The sequence below is a fragment of the Gadus chalcogrammus genome, unplaced genomic scaffold, assembly GCF_026213295.1.
Source record: "Gadus chalcogrammus isolate NIFS_2021 unplaced genomic scaffold, NIFS_Gcha_1.0 GACHA052, whole genome shotgun sequence".
Classification (NCBI taxonomy): Eukaryota; Metazoa; Chordata; class Actinopteri; order Gadiformes; family Gadidae; genus Gadus; species Gadus chalcogrammus.
In genome coordinates, this window is record NW_026613487.1 from 19,812 (window position 1) to 46,713 (window position 26,902).

Consider the following 26,902-nt stretch of genomic DNA (forward strand, 5'->3'; position numbering starts at 1 on the left):
ATGTTTACCTGTGAGTGGCTGATATCATTTAACTTACAAAAAGAAAAAAAACGGTGTTTTGAACGTCAAATGCGTAATACGTCACCACTCGATGCCCCGCCCAGAGAGGCAGTTGGCGTTCACTTCGTGTGCGTGATGACGTCAGCACTCAAGGCCCCGCCCAGAGAGGTCGTACGCGTTGTTCTGTCAACGTCGCGTTTTTCTACACTTGGATTTAAACAACAAGAGTTCAGAGATGGCGGGCCGGGTGAGTTCAAATAACATCTCAAGCACAAAATAACCTCTTAACAAGCAGTGTGACTGTGAGGTTAAGTTAAGGGCCCTGAGCACTTAGCCTTAAGGCTACAGCATTGGTCTGTGAATGAGCCGTCATTGAAGTCAGCCCGGAAACGATAGAGTCTCATGACTGCTCACTTAACCTCACTTTACATCACCTTGACTCACTTTAATTCACTTTAACCAGTGCTAACAGCTGCATGGGAGGTGTTACCGGTCAGATGAGCTGTGAAACATTCCGTTTAGTTAGTTTGACAGGTTGTTCAAAGTTGAGTCAATGCTCTGAAATAGCAGATAAATAAATAGTATTAACATATCCTCCTACACTGTAGCAGATACATTAAAACACAATGCAAGAGTGGTAAGATGTATCAGTAATAAAATAAGCAGCACTATTTAATCGTTATAAGTTTGGTGGATTGTTGACGATGTAAACACAGTCTGCTGTGTGTGTGTGTGTGTGTGTGTGTGTGTGTGTGTGTGTGTGTGTGTGTGTGTGTGTGTGTGTGTGTGTGTGTGTGTGTGTGTGTGTGTGTGTGTGGCTCACTATAGTGTAGACAGCTTTTAGTTTGTCTTGGTGTTATTAACACCAAGACAAACTTTATGAATACCGATTTTCCATGTCAAATTCATGTTGGAAAAGCCTTTACTGGATCAGATGAACAATTCAAGGAGAAGAGCATTTACTCTTCAGACTGCAAGCTGGAATAATAATATTTATATGTATGTAATGTATATATATTTAACGGGTGCTCTCAGGTAGCCTTTAAGAAAAGATGGAACTCGCTGTATACAGTGGTTCAGGAGACAGCCAAATAAACAGCAATAGAAGAAGTGAAGGTGATGACGATTCTTTGAGCCAGAAGCTACGGGACGGGTTGTCAATAAGCAGCCGTGGGACTTCCTGGTGGAGGTGGATACACGTCCTCTAGGGATCCTGATCCACCTCTCCCTGGAGGACCCCTTTCTTAATTGAAGACATCTGATGGATTACAAAAGGTCCAGGAGGACCTCCTCCGTCCTGAAGTGAACACACGTAGACTGTTTGAGGGGTGAAGAACCTCTAGGGGTCGGCTGCAGGGTAACGAGGAGGGCCGAGACGACGTCATGAGAATGCTGCTCCATAGATGATAACTCACCCTACATCATCATCATCATCATCATTTTTTCCCGCTTCTGGGGCACTTCTGCTGGAGAGTTGGAAGTCTCTGTTCCAGCATCAGCAGGATGTCTGGATTCGACATCACATCGCAACATCAGTCAGGGTTAGGTGCTTTGTCAAAGACACCTCGACACTCTGCTAGGTGAAGCCGGGGATCGAACCAACAACCTTCAGGTTACCAGCCAACCCGTTCTACCACCTGAGCTACTGCCGCCCCCCCTACGTCTTCTCCCAGTCTGCTAATCAGAGCCAAATGAAGTGTGTGTGTGTGTGTGTGTGTGTGTGTGTGTGTGTGTGTGTGTGTGTGTGTGTGTGTGTGTGTGTGTGTGTGTGTGTGTGTGTGTGTGTGTGTGTGTGTGTGTGTGTGTGTGTGTGTTGTCTTTGTCTCAGTGGTGCCTTTTGTAATGAGTATCTGAGTTGTCGATGCGCACGCTTTTCCTAACATGGAGTAATACGCATGTTTCTCAAATCCTTTGTACACTCCTGTAACAGAGACGATTTAATTTTAAACGCGACTGTGAGTGTGATGGATTACTCGCACCTCTGTTGTGTTACTCAGAGTCCTCCAGTACCTCAGCCTGACCTGACCCGGGGCCCGTTGTGTTTCTTTTGTCTTCAGAACATGCACGCGGCGAAGTGCCCCACAGACGAGCTGTCCCTGAGTAACTGCGCTGTCATCAGCGATAAGGAACAACAGTTTGAACAGTGGGTTGGACCGTGTGTGTGTGTGTGTGCGTGCGTGTGTGTGAGAGGCCAAAAAAAAAAAGAGGCCAACATCCTGGTTCCTCCTGGTTCCTCCTGGTCCCTCCTGGTCCCTCCTGGTCCCTCCTGGTCCCTCCTGAACTGAATGGATGAATAAGATGATTTTCTTTGGAGGCTTTTTTCAGAGCTGTGTGAATATGTACTCAAACTCATTGATTATGAATGCCTGCACGGAACAAAACCTTACCCCTACTTCAAGGAATGAAGGCAGCTTGCGGCGCTATGTTTAGATTGATTTTACTCGATAAAAAAGTGTCACCGATTCCCCACTGTTTTGCTGGAGTATCTTCATCACAAACCAGTCCTATAGCTCTCAGATGACCCCAGGATGAGGTATCTGGACTCACTGTGTGACCTCCATCACGAACCAGTCCTATAGCTCTCAGATGACCCCAGGATGAGGTATCTGGACTCACTGTGTGACCTCCATCACGAACCAGTCCTATAGCTCTCAGATGACCCCAGGATGAGGTATCTGGACTCACTGTGTGACCTCCATCACAAACCAGTCCTATAGCTCTCAGATGACCCCAGGATGAGGTATCTGGACTCACTGTGTGACCTCCATCACGAACCAGTCCTATAGCTCTCAGATGACCCCAGGATGAGGTATCTGGACTCACTGTGTGACCTCCATCACGAACCAGTCCTATAGCTCTCAGATGACCCAAGGTTGAGGTATCTGGACTCACTGTGATCTCCCTGCAGGCACGTCTCGGTCCGCAACGTCACCCACAAGTACGTCTTCACCCTGAAGACCCACCCCAGCGTCGCTGTGGGAACCATCGCCTTCAGCCTCCCCCAGGTAGGCCTGCTGCTGCTGCTGCCGTGGCAACCGGGTTACACCGGGGATACAGTGACCTGCTGTTGCCGTGGCAACCGGGTTACAGTGGGGGTACAGTGGCCTGCGGCTGCCATGGCAACCAGGTTTCAGTGGGAACAGGGTCGCATAAGAATGCAAAACATCTGACGAAAAGTGCTTTATGAAGACAACAAGAATGTATAAGTGGGAATGGATTAAATACAAACTGAATCACAATTATTGCAGCAAATGTGGTTGTTTGTTTGAATGGTAAAATGCTACTTATTGTTATGTCGACACTTTTAATGACTTTACCTCATAACCCGATAACCATAATAATAAGTGATTCTCCCTTTTTATAATATAAATACAGAAAATATATCATAGCAATACTAATTGAATCATCTATAATGTATATCAAATATCAAAGTAGTCTAGCACACCACAAGTCTTGACTTAACGTGTGGCGCCCCAGCGTTGTGGTCCTCTGGACCGCAGGACCTCTCTGCTCCTCTGTCCCACCGCTCACACTCCTCTTGTGTCTCTCTGTCTCTGCCTGCTCTCCTTGTGTCTCTAATCTTGGCAGCTGCCACAGCCATCAGGTAACCCCAGTAACCTCTTCTCATGGTCTTATTTCACCAGCCACACGTGCAGTAGGGTCTAAGGACCATAAACAAGTCTTTGGGCTTTATTGTGTTTTATTTTTTTTATTATAACTTGTTGAATGTTCAATCAATCAATCGTGCTCCCGTCGTGGATGCACTAGAGTCCACAGTGGCCGACTGCACACGGTGGTCCTACTATGAGCCTCGTGCACCTAGCAGCCAGCTCGGTTCTAAGCGCCTGCTGGTTGGTGAATGACGAGTTCACCCCTCCCAGCTAGCATTGAGAACCAAGATGGCCACTGCATGCCCGAGGCCCATGTTGCATCCATATTCGCTGACTCAAATCGAGCTGCAGCTGTAAAGTGTGCGTGAAAGACATGAACGGCTACAGGGATGTGCTGTGAAATGAGACCATGTTCCAGAGGAGGGTAACAGCCATGTCTTATGTTGTTGTTGTTGTGTGGATGTGAGTGGAGATGTTGGGTTGTTTGGAGAAGGAGGCTCTTCTGTGTCTGTGCTTGCTGCCCCACCCCCACCCTATAAAAAGCAACTCCTTGTTTCTGTGCAACCAGATTCATTTTACACTGTCCCCTTCTGTGCTTTTTGTTTGTTTGTATAATATCATCGCCAAAGCTCCCAACAGAGAGAATAATGACCGGTACAATGGGTTTGCCTCAAGTTTTGCCTTTTCTTTATTTTTGTAGAGAAAATGGGCGGGACTGTCAATCGGACAAGACGTTGAGGGTAAGTCATGGACACGCTGTACACCCCAGCTGGAGGAAACATGGGTTCAGAATCTCTCTAGATTCACTACATTCTGCCCTCGTCATTTCCGATGAACAGGGATCGATGCTAAATGCACAAAATAAATATTTGCACCGGGGCATATCACCATGATGTTACGCCACAGGTCGTCGGCTAGAGGTTCTCACGTTGGGCAGAAGCTTGGTTCGCCGGAGATGTAAGCTAGGCTTTCTTCCTCATTTAGACGATTTCACCAGCAGGGGGTCCTTGTGAAATGAAGAGATGACTCTGCTCGTTTGTATATTAACACGGCACCACTTTTGAACGAGAAACCTAACGGCATCCAATGTAGAAATGGCACAAGAGATGACAGACCAAGGCAATGTAGAAGCAGACAGATCATGAAGGAACCGGGAACAGGAGCTGAGCAGGAGAACATGGCCGCACCTCTTTCTCAGGAGGTTCGACCGTGGATTTGAACACGCCTTTACAGCATTGATCCAGGGTTGGTTTCGGATCTTGGACCTATCTGATCAAATGATTGGATTATCTCTAGCGGACATGGTGTCCATGGAGAGATGTTATAGGTAGCCTGGTAGCAAGGCTTCTGTATTCTATTTCAATTGAACTGAGTGCAACGGGAGCCACAGACGTAATCTATATGATATCAATCACGTTTTCTCCAAAGTCTTCCTCCTAGCCGCTAAGGTGATCCTAACGTGATGAGGGTTGTAGAAGCAGACTAAAAGCCCTCTGGGATCCCCGTTCACTGTTGATCCTACCATACCTCCATTTCTCCCATCATAAGCGTTTGTTTTAATGCACACACAGGGTGAACATAAGAGGAGCCTGGGCTTTACTGAAAAGCTCTTATCTTTGGGACTTGGCAATAGAACGGTTTATACAAAATAAACGTTTTGGATTTTGGTGGGATTATAACATCGTGGTTCATCATGAAAGAATTGTAAATAAGAGGTTCTGTTTGTTGGTTTTCTCGAACAGTGACCAGCTATAAGTTCGATAAAAGCCGTCAGTATGTGGGCTCGATCCTGCTGGAGGTGGACTTCCTGCAGAAGAAGAACGTGGACAGCAGCCCCTACGACTCGGACAAGATGGCCGCCGAGTTCCTCCAGAGCTTCAGCAACCAGGCCTTCAGCGCCGGCCAGCAGGTGATCAAGATCCACGGTCACGTCAGTTAGTCTGTCAGTCAGTCGGTCAGTTAGTCAGTCAGTTAATCAGTCAGTTAGTTACTACCGTCAGTTACTACTACCGTCAGTTACTACTACCGTTAGTTACTACCGTTAGTTACTACTACCGTCAGTTACTACTACCTTTAGTTACTACTTCCGTCAGTTACTACTACCGTCAGTTACTACTACCGTCAGTTACTACCGTCAGTTACTAATACCGTTAGTTACTACCGTCAGTTATTGCTACCGTCAGTTACTACTACCGTCAGTTACTACCATCGTCAGTTACTACTACCGTCAGTTACTACCGTCAGTTACTACTACTGTCAGTTACTACTACTGTCAGTCACTACTACCGTCAGTTACTACTAACGTCAGTTACTACTACCGTCAGTTACTACTACCGTCAGTTACTACTACCGTCAGTTACTACTATCGTCAGTTACTACTACCGTCAGTTACTACTATCGTCAGTTACTAGCTCCTTCGATTACTACCGCCGGTAGTCACTTGGGGTAAGGTCTCTGCTCATTGACTCAATATTAATAGTAAACGGCACATGCTCACATGAAGGTATTATACCATTGAAGTAATTATATAGTTTGTGTATAAATAATGTAGTGTATATATGTGTTTGTATATATACAGTATATATAGGATCTTTTAAAGTGCTTTTATACACCATGTACTCTATGGATCCTAACCGTGGATGTCGCTCCCTCTGATTGGCTGAAGCTGGCGTTCAGTTTCAGTGACAAGCTGTTTGCCTTGGTGGTGAAGAACATGGAGGCCATGGACCCCAGCATCCTGAAGGGGGAGGGAAACTCCGGCAAGAAGCAGAAGGTACCTGCACACCCGGCCGCTGCCTCACCTGACCACCAGGGGGCAGCAGAGGCTAGCGCAGCTTGCTGTCTCACCTGACCACCAGGGAGCAGCAGACGCTAGCGCAGCCTGCTGTCTCACCTGACCACCAGGGGGCAGCAGACGCTAGCGCAGCCTGCTGTCTCACCTGACCACCAGGGGGCAGCAGAGGCTAGGGCAGCCTGCTATCTCACCTGACCAACAGGGGGCGGCAGAGGCTAGGGCAGCCTGCTGTATGCTGTGGCTGTCTCTATTCTAGCCAGTAACGAGGGTCTGTATGTGGAAGTAGAGGGTTGGTGTCTTTCTGTTCATCACTGTAATGTTGTCTGCTTTTCTTTGAAATGGAATCGAATCTAAAGAAGGATCTCAGGAGTTAATGACTGAAACGCCGTGACGCTACCTTTATGACGGTATATATTTTGTATAAAAATACAACTCAGAATGCATGCTTTGGCGTTTGTGTCGAAGCATCCCACAAGAATATTCTTTGTTTATTTTATTTTTGTGCAAGGGGGTGAGACCAATTAAAAGGGCGTCTCATCGTGATTTGCTCCTGATTTGGTCCTGGTATGTTCCTGATTGTGTCCTTATTTGGTGATGTTCTGCCCTTCTTGCAGATTGGTATCGGTTTGTTGAATGGCAACAGTCAGGTGATCTTTGAGAAGGCCGACACCTCGTCCGTAACGCTCATAGGTGAGTGAGGCATGAGCGGGAGACGTTCACCCCCGTCTGAGGACGTCTCAATCTCCCAACACAACAGCCACTCTCAGACACTCAACATGTCACCACACGATGCATGCATCTGTTGTGCTTTTGTTTTGCTTTCATTTGACCGTGCATAATTGTCTACATAAAGGCCTAAACTGTGAAATGACGCAGCCTTAATGGGCCTGTATCTCAGATGATTCATATTGAGTGGGGATGCATAATGAAGTTCATGTGGAATTAGGGTGATTCTAAGGCGTTGGAGCCTGGTTAAATTAAGCTTATTCTGAACAGTTTCATTAGCCGACATTTGTTTCAGCCACAAGGGGGCAGCATGCCCATGTCGATCTCTTTCGCCATCTGGATTTGAAGTTTGATTGTAGGGATAGTCCACTTATTCCCAGAACATAGAAAAGAAAGACAAAACCAATCAAGGTGCAGAGGTTTTAGCATTACAGTAAATAGTAACTTGTTTTTATGTAATACGAATAATGAACCATAGCTTTTAGCTTTTTCTATTAGAAGCAATTACAAGGTTTGTTCAATCAATATATCTCCCTCCTCCTCCTTCTTCCTCCTCCTCCTCCTCCTCTTCAACTCCTCCTCCCTCCTCTTCCTCTCTTCCTCATCCTCCCTCCTCTTCCTCTCCTCCTGCTCCTCCCTCCTCTTCCTCCCTCCTTCCTCTCCTCCCTCCTCCACCTACCTCCTTCTCCTCCTCTCCTCTTCCTTCTCCTCCTCCTCCTCCCCCCTCCTCTCCCTCTCCCTCCCCCTCCTCTCCCAGGGAAGGCCAAGACGCGGGAATCCCGCCAGTCCATCATCAATCCCGACTGGAACTTTGAGCGGATGGGCATCGGCGGTCTGGACAAGGAGTTCTCCGACATCTTCAGGCGGGCCTTCGCCTCGCGCGTCTTCCCCCCCGACATCGTGGAGCAGATGGGTGAGACGGCTGTCACACATCGGGTTCAACCAATCATGTTGCTGGGTTTTCCGTCCGTCAAACCTAAAGCCTAAATCCAGCGCTGTGTGCCATCGCCCAGGTCAGAGGGTCGGAGAGACGTTCTCAGGGATGCGAGACCATCAGACCTCTCTCAGAGTGAGGGGTCCTCTTTGTTTCAGGGGTTCAGGCCTCGTAGGGGAAGCTTGCAGCAACAAGCCCCTGGTTTCGGTCCAAGTTCACTTGGTCTCCCATAATCAATGATGTCCTCGATAGAGGCACACTTACATGGTAAACGGTCCCAGAGAGAGAGGCCTTGTTGTCTGCCCCAGTGAAACCAGTCACCCAGCAGGGTGAGTGATGGGAGAACAGGCAGTCCAGTGTCCAGATGTTTTCCAGGTTGACAGCCGTCAGCCCATGACTCTCAGACACGGGCGTCACACAACACAATGCTTTACTTTCTCTGTACGCACGCAGGAAGACAGAGAAGAACACACACACACACACACACACACACACACACACACACACACACACACACACACACACACACACACACACACACACACACACACACACACACACACACACACACCATCAAACTGATCCCTACCCCCTCCCCACTCATCCCCGTACGTACATACCCACACATGCTCCCCCCCTCCCCCCCCCCCCAGCGGCCGGTCGGGGTGTCCGGCGCTGGGTGCGCTGACCTTTGGGGGGGGGGGGGGGAGGGGGGGAGCCCCTGGCTGCGGCCACCTGGCCCCCGTAATGAGATGGCGAGCACAGATAGAGGAGCTAAAGGTGACGCAGTACCGCGTGTGTGTGTGTGTGTGTGTGTGTGTGTGTGTGTGTGTGTGTGTGTGTGTGTGTGTGTGTGTGTGTGTGTGTGTGTGTGTGTGTGTGTGTGTGTGTGTGTGTGTGTGTGTGTGAGGGGACTCGTCTCTGTTAGTTTGAATGCGGACAGAGAGGGTATTCTCCACCAGTGTTCTCCCCCCCCCCCCCCACCAAATGTTGGGGAGGGGGGGCTCGCTGTTCCTCACCTCGTCTCCCCTTTAAGGTAGCCTCTCCCCCCCCCCCCCCTCCCTCCGGCTGGTCTTATCTTCCGGCCCTTTCGACCTCACCTTTCCCGCTCCCCCACCTGTCGTCACCGTGGCGACCTTCCCCCCCAGATGGTCCTCTGGAGGGGGTTGGGTGGGTGAGCCAGGTAGAGGGTGGGGGGGGGCTCTGCAATAGTCTGGGCGAAGAAACCGACCTGGAGACAGACCTGGGGTTCTAGAGACAGACCTGGGGGGGACACCAGATCCCCCCCCATCCAAACCCCAGCGCGGAGCCCTGGGTGTACGGCTAGAGGAGGGAGGGAGGGAGGCTGAGGCTGAGGCTGACCCCTGTGCCCCCCCCCACCCCCCCCCCAGGCTGTAAGCACGTGAAGGGCATCCTGCTCTTCGGCCCCCCGGGCTGCGGTAAGACCCTGATGGCGCGACAGATCGGCAACATGCTGAACGCCCGCGAGCCCAAGATCGTGAACGGGCCCGAGGTCCTCAACAAGTACGTGGGCGAGTCGGAGGCCAACATCAGGAAGCTGTTCGCCGACGCAGAGGAGGAGCAGAAGAGGGTGAGCACTCACCCACTCACTCACTCACTCACCCACTCACTCACTCACTCTCACTCACTCTCGCCCACACTCACTCACTCACTCACTCACTCACTCACTCACTCACTCACTCACTCACTCACTCACTCACTCACTCACTCACTCTCGCCCACACTCACTCACTCACTCACTCACTCACTCACTCACTCACTCACTCACTCTCGCCCACACTCACTCACTCACTCACTCACTCACTCACTCACTCACTCACTCACTCACTCACTCACTCACTCACTCACTCACGTACATACATACTCACTCACTCACACATAAATCCATGATACTTTTTCAGATTTATCCCACTTGCAAACACAAAGGACAAATTGAAGGTGTTATCATCTGAATTATTCACGTTGATGACTTAATCCAGCTTCTTATCATCGATTGAATCGCTGAGTGAGTGTGAGACGCACACACAAGGTATTAATTGTGTTCACATGATGGATACATTCGTAGAGCTGCAACTAATGATTACTGTCATAGTCGATTAATCTAACGATTATCTTTCAGATGAATCATTAGGTCCATAAAATGAATAGCCAAACGTTTGTCTTCCTGTGCTGCGTCACATTGCATCTCTCTGTCGCCCTGCACCTTCCCCCCCAACGATCCAATCATGGACACATCAGATAACGGGCCAGGGAGTGCTGGCCTGACTGTTCACAGCCTGTTCTCAGCATGGCTGAATGCCCCCCTTCTCTCCCGCGATAGCATCTGGTCTTTAACCAAACAGAAAAGCTCATTTCTGCAGGAGCGGAGAGATCTGCCCTTTACTCACACATAGCCACCATGCATTTGGTCCCATCCTGTGTGTGTGTGTGTGTGTGTGTGTGTGTGTGTGTGTGTGTGTGTGTGTGTGTGTGTGTGTGTGTGTGTGTGTGTGTGTGTGTGTGTGTGTGTGTGTGTGTGTGTGTGTGTGTGTGTGTGTGTGATGACGTTGGGCCCTCATGATAGGACACCAGTGTGGGGTCTCACTCTTCACCACCTAATGAGGGGCCCAGTTATCTCTGACCTCCCCTTAGAACCACCACACACACACACACACACACACACACACACACACACACACACACACACACACACACACACACACACACACACACACACACACACACACACACACACACACACACACACAGCGATACCGAGACATACACACACACAGCGATACTGAGACACACAGGCACACAAACGCTGGCACACACGCTGCGTAATAAGGCCAGCTCCACACCTGCTTTAAATGCTCGCTATGAAGCCTGACGGCTGGAGGGTGACCCCCCACCCTGACTCCTTCAGGCCTCATCTCCCCCTCTCAGCCAGCTAAGGATCAACTCTCAGTAAACACTCACCTATCAGCTCAGACTCACCTCTCAGTTAAGACTCACCTCTCAGTTAAGACTCAGCTAAGTCTCACCTCTCAGTCAGCTTAAGCGTGGATCACACTGGCCCAACCGTTGGCCATCTGAAACGTTTGGGGAGACTCTGTCGAGTTGGGGAACCAATCTGTTCGGTGTGTTTCGCTGTGTTGGAACGGTTTCCTTCCCCCCCTTATGCTAATGTATTGCTATCACGCAGCATTTCCCATGACCTCCTGGTGGATCCTAGTCAAAATCCATCCAATAATAATCTAAACGCTTCGTGTGTCCCCCCCCCCCCCCCGCCACAGCTGGGCGCTAACAGCGGCCTGCACATCATCATCTTCGACGAGATCGACGCCATCTGCAAGCAGCGCGGCAGCATGGCGGGCAGCACGGGCGTCCACGACACGGTGGTCAACCAGCTGCTGTCCAAGATCGACGGCGTGGAGCAGCTCAACAACATCCTGGTCATCGGTGAGAGGGGACACGCACTCACTTCTGGGCCTAAAAAAAAAAAAAGTTTGGTTCCTGTTGGTTGTCAGTTGAGGTCATGGGTAGGTAGGGAATTTATTTTATTTTTTTATTTTACTTTTTCCAGCGGCGGCGAATCATAGGTAGGTTGTTTTCATTTAAAAACGAGAAAATTCGCTCATCCTTGCACAGAATGAAGAGGTGTTGTACCAAAACGTAATTATAGTTTGCATAAAAAAAAAAAAAAAACTTTTTTTTTTATTTTTTACATAAAATAATTTGGGTCGCACATAAATTGACAGGGTCGGTCGGAAACCGGAACCAAACAAAAACATTTTTTAGGCCCTGCACACAGCCCACACACACACACACACACACACACACACACACACACACACACACACACACACACACACACACACACACACACACACACACACACACCCTGTGATGAACGCACACACCCCCATTACCGCACACATCCCCTACCCCACACGCCCTGCGATGGACACACACCCCTACCATACACACCCCGACGCACTGTGATGAACACACACACACACCACGACGCACACACACCCCTACCCCACACAGGCCCTACCACACACACCCCGCCCACACCCCTACCGCACACACACACACTCACTGTGATGAACACACACACCCCTACATACACACACCCTACCACACACTGCGCTACCACACACCGCTACCACACACACCCTGACTCACTGTGAGGAACACACAAACCACTACACACACACACACACACCCTGTTTCACTGTGATGAACGCACACGCCGACTCACTATGATGAACACACACACCCCTTCCACACACCCTTACTCACTGTGATGACTAGCCCTAACCTTACACACCTTGATGTGCACAACATGAACTCGCTCTCTCTCTGTGTCTCTCTCTCTGTCTCTCACTCTCTCTCTCTCTCTCTCTCTCTCTCTCTCTCTCTCTCTCTCTCTCTCTCTCTCTCTCTCTCTGTCTCTCTCTCTCTGTGTCCAGGGATGACCAACAGGCCGGACCTGATTGACGAGGCTCTCTTGAGGCCGGGCCGACTGGAGGTGAAGATGGAGATTGGTGAGTGCAGACCGCCTCCCCCCTCCCTCCCCCTCCTCCTCCCCCTCCCCAACCCTCGACCGCAGCCGAGCGGAGCGGAGTGTTCGATCCCGCCAGGAAATGTGCAGCTCTGGAATATTCCACCGATCATTTTTTTTTATTCATTTATTCTTTATGTGACATTTAAGTTAAGGTCACGTGTACGCTCGTCTTACGCTAACGAAAAGCTGAATCAATGCCAGTCGTTCACTGGGGTGTTGTATGCATCGCTTAGCTTCACCTCATACACTTCTGGAGGGTTCTCATCAGAGGGCTCAGGCCCAGAAGCACGTCCTGACCGTGTTGTTGTTCTCTCCCCGATCTCCTTTTCTCTCCCCCAATCTCCCATCTCTTCTTCCCCCTCTCCCCTTCTCTGCTCTCTGACCTCTCCCCTTCTCTCTCTCTTCTCCCTTCACTTCCCCCTCTCTCCCCCCCTCTCTCACTTCTCTCCCCCCTCTCTCCTCTCTCTCCCCTTCTTTGCTCTCTGACCTCTCCCCTCTCCCACCCTCTTCTCCCTTCACTCCCCCCCCTCTCTCCCTCCTCTCTTCTCCCCTTCTCTCCCTCCACCCTCCTCTCCCCCCTCTCTCTCCCCACTCTCTTCCTTTCTCTCCCCTTCTCTCCCTCCACCCTCCTCTCCCCTGTCTCCCCCCCCCTCCCCCCCAGGCCTGCCTGACGAGCGTGGGCGTGTCCAGATCCTCAACATCCACACGGCGAAGATGCGTGAGTTCAAGCTGCTGGCGTCGGACGTGGACGTGAAGGAGCTGGCGGCCGAGACCAAGAACTACAGCGGGGCGGAGCTGGAGGGGCTGGTCCGGGCCGCGCAGTCCAGCGCCATGAACCGCCACATCAAGGTAGGAGCGCACGCCGCCAGGGGGGCGGGGCTAGAGTAGACCACGCCGCCGGGGGGGGGGAGGGGCTAGAATAGACCACGGCGGACTATGGTAGTTCCGACAAGGGGGGGGGGGGGGGGGGGATTAGGGGTAGACCACAGGGCCTCGACACACAACCTTCACATCCCACACACGTACACGCAGACATACACAACTCACAAACACACGCGCACACATGCACGCAGACATACACAACTCACACACACATACACGCAGACATACACAACCCACTCACGCATACAAAGTCAGGCAGACAGACGGACAACCCTCACACACAACCCTCACACACACACACAGACACACACGCGCACGCGCGCGCGCATGCGCGCGCGCACGCACGCACGCACGTCAAGTCAATGGCATTAGTACAGCCCTTAATCCCAGTTCCAGTCTCAAAGGATTTAACAGGCCTATATATTTATGACACCCCCCCCTAACCCCAGCCCCCCAGAGGGCAGGGAAACTCCCTTACACACACGTGTGCAGACGTTCAGTCAGAATGCTAAATATTGTGAGGTGATGATGTTTGACAGACAGGAGACCTTTACGCTTGTGTGACTGACTCTCTCTCTCTCTCTCTCTCTCTCTCTCTCTCTCTCTCTCTCTCTCTCTCTCTCTCTCTCTCTCTCTCTCTCTCTCTCTCTCTCTCTCTCTCTCTCTCTCTCTCTCTCTCTCTCTCTCTCTCTCTCTCTCTCTCTCTCCGGTCATGACCCCTCCCCTCCACCTGTCTGACCTTTCATACTCTGAGGAGCGCATTGTCCGTGGCAATATCTGTCTGGATGTGCAAATGCAAACAACAGCATGATTCACAGCGGCGTGTCTGTGTGTGTGTGTGTGTGTGTGTGTGTGTGTGTGTGTGTGTGTGTGTGCGCAGGCCAGTGCCACGGTGGAGGTGGACATGGAGAAGGCGGAGAAGCTGCTGGTCCACAGGAACGACTTCCTGGCCTCGCTGAACAACGACATCAAACCTGTGAGTCACTGCCGCGACCTGAGACCTAGTGATCTCTCCCTCTGATCAACCTGCCATCAGGTACATGTGACCCGTTGTGTCACAAGCTGCCAGCTCGTCAGTCACGGGTTAGTCACATGTGACCTACTCGATAGTCACATGTGACCAGCTCGTTAGTCACATGCTACCAGCTTGTTAGTAAGATGTTGGTCACATATGACCAGCGTGTTAGTCACATGTGACCAGCTCGTTAGTCACATGTGACCCGCTCGTTAGTCACATGTGACCCGCTCGTTAGTCACATGTTACCAAATGTAAGTCACATGTGAACAGCTCGTTAGTCACATGAGACCAGCTTGTTAGTCACATATGACCACATGTTAGTCACATATGTGGTCACATATGACTAACATGTGGCCACATATGACTAACATGTGGTCACATATGACTAACATGTGGTCATATGTGACTAACATGTGGAAGGCCTGAAGGGAGTGGTGGTCTCTTTTCAGTTGGATACGACTAGAACCGAGCTCTCCTTATTCCCAACCCTACCGTTAAGATATGAAATATGATAAAAAAAATAGAAAAAGTATTTTTTTGCACAATTGCAGAATGCCAGAATCCTACAATATGCGATGATTTAAGAATAAATCAATTACTTATTCGACAGAGATAGGAGGACTGAAGCTCCAACAGTCGCCAGTGTCGTCTGAACTCTCTTCCTCGCTCTTCAACTCTTCCTCATCCCGTGGTTCCCTCCCTGCAGGCCTTCGGCAGCAACCAGGAGGACTACGCCAGCTACATCATGAACGGCATCATCCGCTGGGGCGACTCGGTGACCGAGGCCCTGAGCGACGGAGAGCTGCTGGTGCAGCAGACCAAGAACAGCGAACGCACGCCCCTGGTGTCTGTGCTGCTGGAGGGTGGGCGACCACACCCCACGCTCACACGCAGCCTGAGGCACCCACACACACATCTACACATACTGCTACAGAAATACATCCTGAGTCAAACACGCATGTACATTCTGATACACACACACACTTACATACACACTGCACACACACACTTATACACACTGCACGCACACACTTATACACATACTGCTACAGAAATACATCCTGATTCAAACACGCATGTACACATACTGATACACACACACACACACTTATATATACACTGCACGCACACATGCATCCTGATGCATACACATACATACACGCTGCACGCACACACATAAACATACTGATACATGCATACACCCTGCACTCACATGCATCCTAATGCACACACACATACTTTTTGATGCAAACACACATGTACATACTGATGCACGCACACATACATACTGATACACAAACACATACATCCTGATGCACACACACATGTACATGATGATGCGTGCACACACATCGACATACTGATGCACACACACATATACATTCTGTTGCACACAAACATTTACATTCTGATGCACGCACACATATCCATACTGCTGCATGCACACGTGTACATAGTACCAAACACGCACGTGCATAGTTATACACACACATACACCGCGTCCTATCCATGTCAACGTCATTCCAACATTCTTTAACAACTCATAATGCTTTCACTTACGGCCAGAGGTTCAAACACGCACGCATACACGTTTTATTGACCTGACCGTACCCAAACAAAGGGCTTTCCAGTCACTTAGAAGCACACGATGCGTCTCCCAGATGCATTTCTACGTGACAGCGGTTGAACCGTCAGAAGGCTGTGGCGGAGGTCCTTCAGTCGGACCCCCAAGATCAACACCCGAATCTATAACGTCTCATACAATCGTCGCGTCATAACAAAACAGACACAGCAGCTCCAGTCACCGTAGGACAGCGTTTCCCTGGACGTGTAGTGGTGGGGAGTATAAACCAAACCGAGCCTCTTCAGAGGAGGCCGGCGGCCGCGGTGGTCGCGCTCTCGTGATTTAGTGGCGGTGCGGTCGGCAGCTGCGCGCTGCATCCAGGGTGATTTGCGGCGTCTCCCCCCCCCCCCTCCAGGTCCTCCCAGCAGCGGGAAGACGGCTCTGGCTGCCAAGATCTCGGAGGACTCCCAGTTCCCCTTCATCAAGATCTGCTCCCCGGACAAGATGATCGGACACTCGGAGATCGCCAAGTGCCAGGCCATCAAAAAGGTACCCCTGCCCTCCGCCCCCCTCCGGTGGGGAACGTGTCGTGCACGGGCCGGGCCTGGAGCCATCTGACTGCATACCAGTGGAGGTCAGAGTCCCGGTGGACTTCCTGCTGGACGTGTTGTCACGTTCAGCCCACAGTCGTAATATTAACCGCCTGCAGCCTCGTGCCGTTCATCATCCGGCACGCAGACCGCACTCTTAAACAAAAACAATTATGGTTCCCGTTCCGTTGGAGTTGATAGATGGAAAAGCAGGCAGACCGTTAAATCATGTCGTGCTCTCCCTGGTAGCGAGGAGGTTCTCATGTGCTTCTCCGGCGCCCGCAGATATTTGAAGATGCCTACAAGTCGCAGCTGAGCTGCGTGGTGGTGGACGACATCGAGCGCCTGCTGGGTAACAACGCCTCCCCTCGGGTCTATGTCGGGGGAACAGAGCCCGGTTGTTTCTGTGTGGATGGAAATCATTTATGAATGGGAAGACTTTGCTAATATTTCCATGAGCACCCTTAACTCGGTGTACAAACTTGACCTCGTAGCCCTTTTGCTCTGAACTTGGTTGTTGTGAATTTGTTAGTTGATTAGTGAGTTAGTAAGTGTTTTTATTTGATGCTGTTCTAACTTTAAGGGGGAGCCCTCTGTAACTGATGGACAGTGTGCAACGTTAGTCTTATCTAGTGTCACTGCTCCACAATGTACCTCTGGCGAGTGGTCTCTGAGCGTCTCCCTGTCCCTCCAGACTACGTCCCCATCGGACCCCGCTTCTCCAACCTGGTCCTGCAGGCTCTCCTGGTCCTCCTCAAGAAACCTCCGCCTAAGGTACAACTGCCTCTGATCACCTCCTCTCCTCTCCTCCTCCTGCTCCCTTCCTTCTCCTGTGAGCCTCTGTCCCCCACACCAGCGTTCACTGTAGTCTCCAGCGATTGTATTTCACGTACTTGCAGAAAGAGGGCAGCAGATCTTACACACAGAGAGAGAGAGAGAGAGAGAGAGAGAGAGAGAGAGAGAGAGAGAGAGAGAGAGAGAGAGAGAGAGAGAGAGAGAGAGAGAGAGAGAGAGAGAGAGAGAGAGAGAGAGAGAGAGAGAGAGAGAGAGAGAGAGAGAGAGAGAGAGAGAGAGAGCGCGCGGAGAGTCTCCATGTCCCCCTTGGCCCCAGACGCTGTGTGTGTGTGGAGGGTGTGTTTGTGTACGTCCATGAGCCTGTTCTTAACCCCGTTCTGTTGTTAATGAGGCTGGTGAAAGGCGGTATGGCGGACTATACGTTGGCTGTGTGTGCATGAGAAGTGGTGCGGGGGGGTGGGGGGGGGCGAGGGGGGGTGAATGCCTGGCCGCGCTGCTCCTTTCGGGGGTTGTTAAGCACCGAGCCCAGCGGGGCGCCTGGGTCGCGGGAGGCCGGGGGGACGGGCAGGAGAAAGGGCCCTGTGAGAGAGCCGGGAGCTGGCAGCGCCGCCGCCTGTGTGGTAGCTCATCTGCATGCAGCGTCGCAGCCCCCGACGCCACGGGGGGCACCCCCCGGCCATAATCCCCCCCCCCCGACCTCCCTCCGTGCTCCTCCTCCTCTCCCCCTTCGTCTTCATGCTCCTCTCCTTCACGTACACCCTTGCATCCTCCCTCCTCACTTCCTCCCCCGAGACGTGGACGCCTTTCTGCTCTTTGTGCTCGACACTTCCTCCGTCCCTCTGCTCCTCTCTCGTCTCCTCCTCCCTCGTCTCCTCCTCTCTCGTGTCCTCCTCTCTCGTCTGCTCCTCTCTCGTCTCCTCCTCCCTCGTCTCCTCCTCTCTCGTCTCCTCCTCCCTCGTCTCCTCCTCCCTCTGCTCCTCTCTCGTCTCCTCCGTTCCTCTCCTCCTCTCTCGTCTCCTCCTCTCTCGTCTCCTCCTCCCTCGTCTCCTCCTCTCTCGTCTCCTCCTCTCTCGTCTCCTCCTCTCTCGTCTCCTCCTCTCTCGTCTCCTCCTCTCTCGTCTCCTCCTCTCTCGTCTCCTCCTCCCTCGTCTCCTCCTCTCTCGTCTCCTCCTCTCTCGTCTCCTCCTCTCTCGTCTCCTCCTCTCTCGTCTCCTCCTCTCTCGTCTCCTCCTCCCTCGTCACCTCCTCTCTCGTCTCCTCCTCCCTCGTCTCCTCCTCTCTCGTCTCCTCCTCTCTCGCCTCCTCCTCTCTCGTCTCCTCCTCTCTCGTCACCTCCTCTCTCGTGTCCTCCTCCCTCGTCTCCTCCTCCCTCGTCTCCTCCTCCCTCGTCTCCTCCTCTCTCGTCTCCTCCTCTCTCGTCTCCTCCTCCCTCGTCTCCTCCTCCCTCGTCTCCTCCTCTCTCGTCTCCTCCTCCCTCGTCTCCTCCTCTCTCGTCTCCTCTCTCGTCTCCTCTCTCGTCTCCTCCTCTCTCGTCTCCTCTCTCGTCTCCTCTCTCGTCTCCTCCTCTGTCGTCTCCTCCTCTCTCGTCTCCTCCTCTCTCGTCTCCTCCTCTCTCGTCTCCTCCTCCCTCATCTCCTCCTCTCTCGTCTCCTCCTCCCTCGTCTCCTCCTCTCTCGTCTCCTCCTCTCTCGTCTCCTCTCTCGTCTCCTCCTCTCTCGTCTCCTCCTCCCTCCTCGTCACCTCCTCCCTCGTCTCCTCCTCTCTCGTCTCCTCCTCTCTCGTCTCCTCCTCCCTCGTCTCCTCCTCTCTCGTCTCCTCCTCTCTCGTCTCCTCCTCTCTCGTCTCCTCCTCCCTCGTCTCCTCCTCCCTCGTCTCCTCCTCTCTCGTCTCCTCTCTCGTCTCCTCCTCTCTCGTCTCCTCCTCTGTCGTCTCCTCCTCTCTCGTCTCCTCCTCTCTCTCGTCTCCTCCTCTCTCGTCTCCTCCTCTCTCGTCTCCTCCTCTCTCGTCTCCTCCTCTCTCGTCTCCTCCTCTCTCGTCTCCTCCTCTCTCGTCTCCTCCTCTCTCCTCTCCTCCTCCCTCGTCTCCTCCTCTCTCGTCTGCTCCTCTCTCGTCTCCTCCTCCCTCGTCTCCTCCGTCCCTCTGCTCCTCTCTCGTCTCCTCCTCCCTCGTCTCCTCCTCCCTCGTCTCCTCCTCCCTCGTCTCCTCCTCCCTCGTCTCCTCCTCTCTCGTCTCCTCCTCCCTCGTCTCCTCCTCTCTCGTCTCCTCTCTCGTCTCCTCTCTCGTCTCCTCCTCTCTCGTCTCCTCTCTCGTCTCCTCTCTCGTCTCCTCCTCTCTCGTCTCCTCCTCTGTCGTCTCCTCCTCTCTCGTCTCCTCCTCTCTCGTCTCCTCCTCTCTCGTCTCCTCCTCCCTCATCTCCTCCTCTCTCGTCTCCTCCTCCCTCGTCTCCTCCTCTCTCGTCTCCTCCTCTCTCGTCTCCTCTCTCGTCTCCTCCTCTCTCGTCTCCTCCTCCCTCCTCGTCACCTCCTCTCTCGTCTCCTCCTCCCTCGTCTCCTCCTCTCTCGTCTCCTCCTCTCTCGTCTCCTCCTCCCTCGTCTCCTCCTCTCTCGTCTCCTCCTCTCTCGTCTCCTCCTCTCTCGTCTCCTCCTCTCTCGTCTGCTCCTCTCTCGTCTCCTCCTCTCTCGTCACCTCCTCTCTCGTCTCCTCCTCTCTCGTCTCCTCCTCTCTCGTCTCCTCCTCTCTCGTCACCTCCTCTCTCGTCTCCTCCTCTCTCGTCTCCTCCTCTCTCGTCTCCTCCTCTCTCGTCTCCTCCTCTCTCGTCTCCTCCTCTGTCTGTCCAGCCTGGTTCTACTGTCTGTCCAGCCTGGTTCTACTGTCTGTCCAGCTTGGTTCTACTGTCTGTCTGTCCAGCCTGGTTCTACTGTCTGTCCAGCCTGGTTCTACTATCTGTCCAGCCTGGTTCTACTGTCTGTCCAGCCTGGTTCTACTGTCTGTCCAGCCTGGTTCTACTGTCTGTCCAGCCTGGTTCTACTATCTGTCCAGCCTGGTTCTACTGTCTGTCCAGCCTGGTTCTACTGTCTCTCCAGCCTGGTTCTACTGTCTCTCCAGCCTGGTTCTACTGTCTGTCCAGCCTGGTTCTACTGTCTGTCCAGCCTGGTTCTACTGTCTCTCCAGCCTGGTTCTACTGTCTGTCCAGCCTGGTTCTACTGTCTGTCCAGCCTGGTTCTACTGTCTGTCCAGCCTGGTTCTACTGTCTGTCCAGCCTGGTTCTACTGTCTCTCCAGCCTGGTTCTACTGTCTGTCCAGCCTGGTTCTACTGTCTGTCCAGCCTGGTTCTACTGTCTGTCCAGCCTGGTTCTACTGTCTCTCCAGCCTGGTTCTACTGTCTGTCCAGCCTGGTTCTACTGTCTGTCCAGCCTGGTTCTACTGTCTGTCCAGCCTGGTTCTACTGTCTCTCCAGCCTGGTTCAGACTTCAGAGGCACATGCCTGATGGGCAGACGGGCTGCATTGCCTCGGCCATTAGGGGTTTACACCCAGCACCTCTCAGCCTGGCCCCCACACCACTCTGCCCCATGGAAACCACCGCTGGTGGGGGCGCCCTTCGTGCTAACACAATGACGCGCTGAGCCACTGAAGCTGCTGCTGTAGCTCCATGCCACCCACCGCCCGCTCACCCCCCGTCTCGCGCTGCAGGGCCGCAAGCTGCTGATCATCGGGACCACGAGCCGCAAGGACGTCCTGCAGGAGATGGAGATGCTGGACGCCTTCAGCACCACCATCCACATCCCCAACATCTCCAGTGGAGGGCAGCTGGTGGAGGCCCTGGAGGTAGCACGCACGCACGCACGCACGCACAAAACACCGAAACACATACACGCTCGCACGCCCACAACACCGAAACACACACGCACTCACACGCACAAAACACTGAAATAGACACACGCTCGCACGCGCAAAACACCGAAACACACACACGCTTGCACGCACAAAACGCCGAAACACACACGCGCTCACGCACAAAACAATGAAACAGACACACGCTCGCACGCACAAAACACCAAAACACACACACGCTCGCACGCACAAAACACTAAAACACACCATCTCGCACGCACAAAACACTGAAACACACACGCTCGCACGCACAAAACACCGAAACACGCACGCGCTCCCACACACAAAACACTGAAACAGACACACGCCCACACGCACAAAGTACCGAAACACACACCCACGCACACACAAAACACCGAAACACACACGCACGCACAAAACACTGAAATAGACACACGCACGCATGCACGATACACACACGTGCTCGCACACGCAAAACACTGAAACAGACACACGCACGCATGCACGAAACACACATATGCACACACGCACACACTTGCATGCACGCAAACACACATAGACACATGCTTGCATGCCTACACACATGCATACACAAACTAACTAACACACACACTCGGGGTCATAGTAGACAGGAATGCATGCTGGGTCTTTCTCCAGCACATTTCACGTGGCAGAATAATGCGACTAAAGCACAATTCTGAAATGTCTTAGTCATAAGCAAATCACAAAGAATGTTCGACTCAGGATCGGAGACACGCCAACGGATTTATGACAACAATATCTCCATGACAAGACGCATCTTCAATGTGATCTGTTGAAATGATTTAGGAAGGCTCCTGTTGTGTAGAATTTGGGATAATATCATTTCAATAAATACCACTTACAACGTTGCTCAAATGAAGAAATAACCATTTACAGATGCTGACCACATGCTTCCTTTCTACAATGTTTTTTACTGTCTCTCCCCCCTCCATCCCCCTCTCTCCCTCCCCCTCCTCACCACAGCTGCTGGGTAGCTTCCAGGAGGATGAGCGGGCCAGCATAGCCAAGGTCGTGAAGGGCAAGCGTCTGTCCATCGGCATCAAGAAGCTGCTGATGCTCATTGAGATGGCCGCGCAGGTGGGGGCCTCACACGGGGAGGGACACGAGTCAGACGCACGTGCACCACCGTTCAAACATCTGGGGTCACTTAGAAATGTCCTTATTATTTAAAGGTAAACACCGTAAGATTGCTTGGAGTTTAGGCATTAGCTTAGTTTATTGATATGGATGCTGAAGTTGAGGTATTTGGTTAAGTGCAGCCAGTCGGGGAAGGATGGTTAAGTTTTGCTTCTGGTGTTGAGGGATTTTTTTTAGTGGCAAATGGTTCAGGCCGTCGTTGGGTCCTGGTCCACAAAGGAGGGACCGGACCAGTTGTTCTGCTGTGGGCCGTCTTCTCCACCTGTCCCCCCGGCCCAGCCGGTATGCACACACACACACATGTGTGCATGCACACATACTTGTGTGAGCTATTCAGCAGCTAAATAATTGATTGAGATCCTGCGTCCCGGCTGTCAGTCTGCTCTTCCTCTCCACATCTGGGCCACATCAGCGGCGCATGCTACAGCCTCAGACACAACAAACTGCAATCAATTAGCCCCGGGGTCGTGGACCGCCATCCTCCTCATCGTCCTCTTCCTCATTGCGGGAACTCGTTCGTAGCTCTCCAAACTCCCCCCCCCCCCCCCCCCCCCGAAGCCCATCAAGTGGCCTGAGTGAGCAGCCCCTCTAAGTTCTGAGGGACATGGGAGACGGCTCTCTGCAGAACTCAGGGTTCGAGTTCCCCCCGCTTGAAGGCCCGTCTGCAGCCGTCAACGTGTCAGGAGTACATGGAAGAGGCTGCGTCTGACACGTCCAAGCGGTGGATTAACAGAGACGTCAAAAACACCCACGCCAAACCGCTTGTCTGGCTTCACAGTTCGCGCTAATTCGTCTTCTTTGCTTTTCTTAGTTTATACTTGGAAAGGCTTTTTGAGTGTTCAGAGCCACGGCGTTGGAGGCCAGCAGCGGACCGCCAGAGGCAGCAGAGCGGGACCACCACAGTCCTTATCTCCACATCTGACAGCCCTGCCGGGCCGGGGCCCGTCCGGGGCCCTAATTGCGCCGGGGCTGTGCCGGGTGACGTTCCAAACCCACCGGCGGTGGGATCCCTCTCCAGCACATTGTTTGGGTCCGGGCTCCGGTTCGCCCCGGCCTCCTCCTCCACACGCCCGGCCTGTCACTCTTGAGGTTTTTCCGCGAGTGCTCCTCAAACGTCTCCTTCTCCTCGAGCCGTCCAGGCCTCGGTCGGTGCTCACCTCGACCAGAGGAAACCACACCAGGGTTGTTTACTCCGTGGATGTGGTCGCTCCGTCCATCTCTCTACGGCGCGCTGATGGGTCTTGATCTGGACAGCGTGTAAACAGGCCCGGTCACGGAGCTACAGGAGTCTGGACAACACACTGACATGTGGTCGGCGGGGGGGGGCGGCGGCTTTAGACCCTGTGCGACTCCGTGACTCTGTGGTATGTTGGTGACGTGTGAGGCCTGTTTGTTGAGGCGGGATGCTGTGTAATTGCTGTGGTATGCAGCGATGCAGCAGCAGCCATGATCTGCACTCTGCATCCCCTCCGCACACGCCCACGCCCACACACGGGCCTAAGAAAGTATGAGGCAGAGTTTGCCGAGACATGCTGCACACAGCGTTGAGTGTACGCGGGAACACACACGCACACGCACACGCACACACACACACACACACTTTTATCTTCTATTTTTTTCTCATTCCAATGCTTCTGCCTGCTCCCATGTCCCAACTCCAATGGCCCAGGGCGATTCCAGGCATAAGTTATTGCATAGTCTGCCATGAATTTCACTCCCCCCCCCCCCCCCCACTCCCCTCTTGTTTGAATCCTGTTCTTTCAAAACCAAAGCATTCGCTCCGGAGGCTAATTGCCACTTTTCAAAATTGCTCAAACATTCGTTGAGTTGTCTCTTTAACTCACTCAGTTTTTATCGCAGTTATGTTCCGATAGCTTCACGCTAACGCCGCCTCTTCCTGCCTTCGCCTCCCGCAGATGGAGCCTCGATTCAGAGTTACCAAGTTCCTCAGTCTGCTCAGCGACCCAGGAATGTAAGTTATAACGTACACGCATACATTAGCGCACAACCCATTTATTACGGTTCCGATTCATGACCATGTGTTGTTTATCTCCGACAGATCTCGTTCGGATATTCTGTTCTAGGCTAAACGTACAGCCGCCGTCACATAGAGGAAGATTCCCTCGGTAAGTCACACAGTGCACAAATAATGACGCTGGGCTATCTATTTGCTAATGTGACTATTTATGTAATAAGTGACTTGCGTGACCATATAAGGATGCCTACAGGTAGTCGAAGGACTTAAGGTGACGTATTATACCACCAGGTGTGAGTGTGATTAGCCGTTGCAAGCCGTTTGGAAAAAATCTGCCTCTTCTTCTCCAGCACAAATCTAGGTGCACACGCCGGCTTGCAATGGTATATAATGTGTCACCTTTAAGGTCCTTTTAATATCTGTGACGTAACCAACGAAGGAACGATCAAAAAGATCGGGACAAACTAAAGACGCCTCTGCCGCCTGCATCGGCAGCGAAGCGAATGCGCTCGGAGACGCGCTCACTTTTTACTTCTTCTTTCTTGATCCCTCAGACACGAAGAAATCGGACGCCTCAGAATCAGCGTTCCGAACGGAGGGGGAACAGGATCGTGAGGGGGAAATGGGTTCCATTTCTCGGACTCTTCCCCTGATCCCGACCCCCGTGTTACACCCTGTCACACACCAGCAGCCCCCCCAGGACCGACGTGGCGGGGGGGTCCATGGATCACCACTGTTTATATCTGTTGATATTCTGATGAATGAAGTCCACTTGATGTGCAACCCCACAGGCTCCATCTCACACTCCCTGGGTGCTTTACTTTTAATGACAAAAGGATGACTATAATTTAAATGGTAACGATGGTGATAGTGATAGCCTTTTCTTCATTTGTGCCTTAAACCGAAACTGTTGGAATAAAAATCATTCCAGGATTTTTTTTTTCGATCTTAATCACGCTACTCAATTTATTATTATCTTCTTTAAAATTGTGTTTCGACATCTGTTATTTTAATAAATAAACTATTTCGAGAAATTAAAGAGTTTGATTCAATTTCGCATTTGTTTTTTAAAGCTTCAGAAGGGAAAGCACATAATCTGATAATGTTTTGGGGTATTTCTGTGAAGGTTCTCCTTCAATACCTGAATCTACCGGAGGTGGTTATGGTTCTTCTGCCTGTAGGGAGATGGTGTCTTTAGAATGAAAGGTCCTGATTCATGTCCCTCTTTAGTTTACCCTACTTTAATCCTGGTTTATACTCCTGGGTGAACCACGTTTGTATTTTTCATGAATCCTCGGAATCTTCTGCCTCTACTTTGCGCCTGAATAAATTCTGGAAAGGAGTGAATGTTATGTCATTAATAATTCCTCACTATATTAAGTATTGTGGCAATAGTTAATCGGTCCACAGTGGTTAGTTAGTTGGCATTTGACCCTCCTCATTAGGCCTGCTGTACCTCAGACCAACGGTAAGCCAAGAGGATTCTGGGAACATCGTTACGACATACTACATACAAAGCTCTGAGCGTCTTGTGCTTAAGACACAGCGATGAAATATCTTCCACTTTGAATGACTTAACACTTTCTGTTTACGTTAAGCAATACTGGTTTGGAGTGGAAATGAATCCTATCAATTTGTATCATTGATAATTTGATACGTTTTCCTTTATTGAAGTTAGCCTTACAATTTACCCTGGTAAAAGTTGAAATGATTTTGATAATACATACATCACCAAGTTTGTTGTGTTCTGTTCAATAGGCCTACATTGCATGCCAGTTAGGCCAATCATCATGTATGATGATGTGTATGTTAATATACCTAAATATTTGACCATAGTTTAAACATAAGACTCTGGTCTGGAAATGCATGTGTTCGCTTTGAAAACTGCCTGTATATTACTTTGAGAGTAGACTTATAAGTATTACAATCATGATTATTCATGACTGAGATTTGAACTTGAACCAGCAAAGGGCTTTGGCTAACCAACAATGTGTGCCTATTCCAACATAATGCTAGCTTGCTAGTATATATTGCTTATTTTATGAATTGTATGTATTTGCATGGTTCTTGCAGTTTTTCGATTGGATCTTCATTGTTGAAGGCACTAGACTAGATCACTGCGGACTTAACCACTACTCTCCTTAACCACTTTCCAATGTCGTTTATTTGAAAAAACCCACTGTCCCAAGTTTGTGCTGACAGTGTGTTGATACGCTGAGAAACAAACATTTAAATGCCTTTCTTGTGTCGAGCCGTCGGTTTTAACCGACATCCAGACGGCGGACGGGTTCAGAGGATTCAGGCATGAACGACGGCGGGAAACAAGGCAGGGCTTTAACGGTTTGTCTCGCAGCGTCTGAGCAAAGACACCGCGCCCGAGGTTTCAAGCGGGCAATGTTGCCAGATTT

The 26,902-nt window shown here is 51.5% G+C and overlaps 1 protein-coding gene across 1 annotated transcript; it reads left to right on the plus strand.

The window, feature by feature from the left end:
* The first annotated feature begins 110 nt into the window (after positions 1-110).
* On the plus strand, positions 111-26,079 carry nsfa (N-ethylmaleimide-sensitive factor a). Its single transcript, XM_056584965.1, has 22 exons — positions 111-247; positions 2,058-2,143; positions 2,909-3,005; positions 4,312-4,351; positions 5,354-5,520; positions 6,277-6,384; positions 7,020-7,095; positions 7,889-8,044; positions 9,457-9,656; positions 11,362-11,527; positions 12,544-12,618; positions 13,300-13,487; positions 14,401-14,496; positions 15,245-15,401; positions 16,518-16,651; positions 16,978-17,044; positions 17,387-17,466; positions 21,179-21,313; positions 22,346-22,459; positions 24,436-24,491; positions 24,579-24,645; positions 25,049-26,079. Exons 1-21 carry the CDS (start codon positions 236-238, stop codon positions 24,601-24,603), a joined length of 2,235 nt encoding a protein of 744 aa, XP_056440940.1. The 5' UTR covers positions 111-235; the 3' UTR covers positions 24,604-24,645; positions 25,049-26,079.
* Positions 26,080-26,902: the final 823 nt, after the last annotated feature.

What these genes read in the sequence shown, in the direction of transcription:
- nsfa (XM_056584965.1), top strand. An exon ending in CAACAACATCCTGGTCATCG is followed by an intron (nt 11,528 to 12,543) that starts GTGAGAGGGGAC and finishes CTCTGTGTCCAG; the next exon opens with GGATGACCAACAGGCCGGAC. An exon ending in CGACATCGAGCGCCTGCTGG is followed by an intron (nt 17,045 to 17,386) that starts GTAACAACGCCT and finishes CTGTCCCTCCAG; the next exon opens with ACTACGTCCCCATCGGACCC.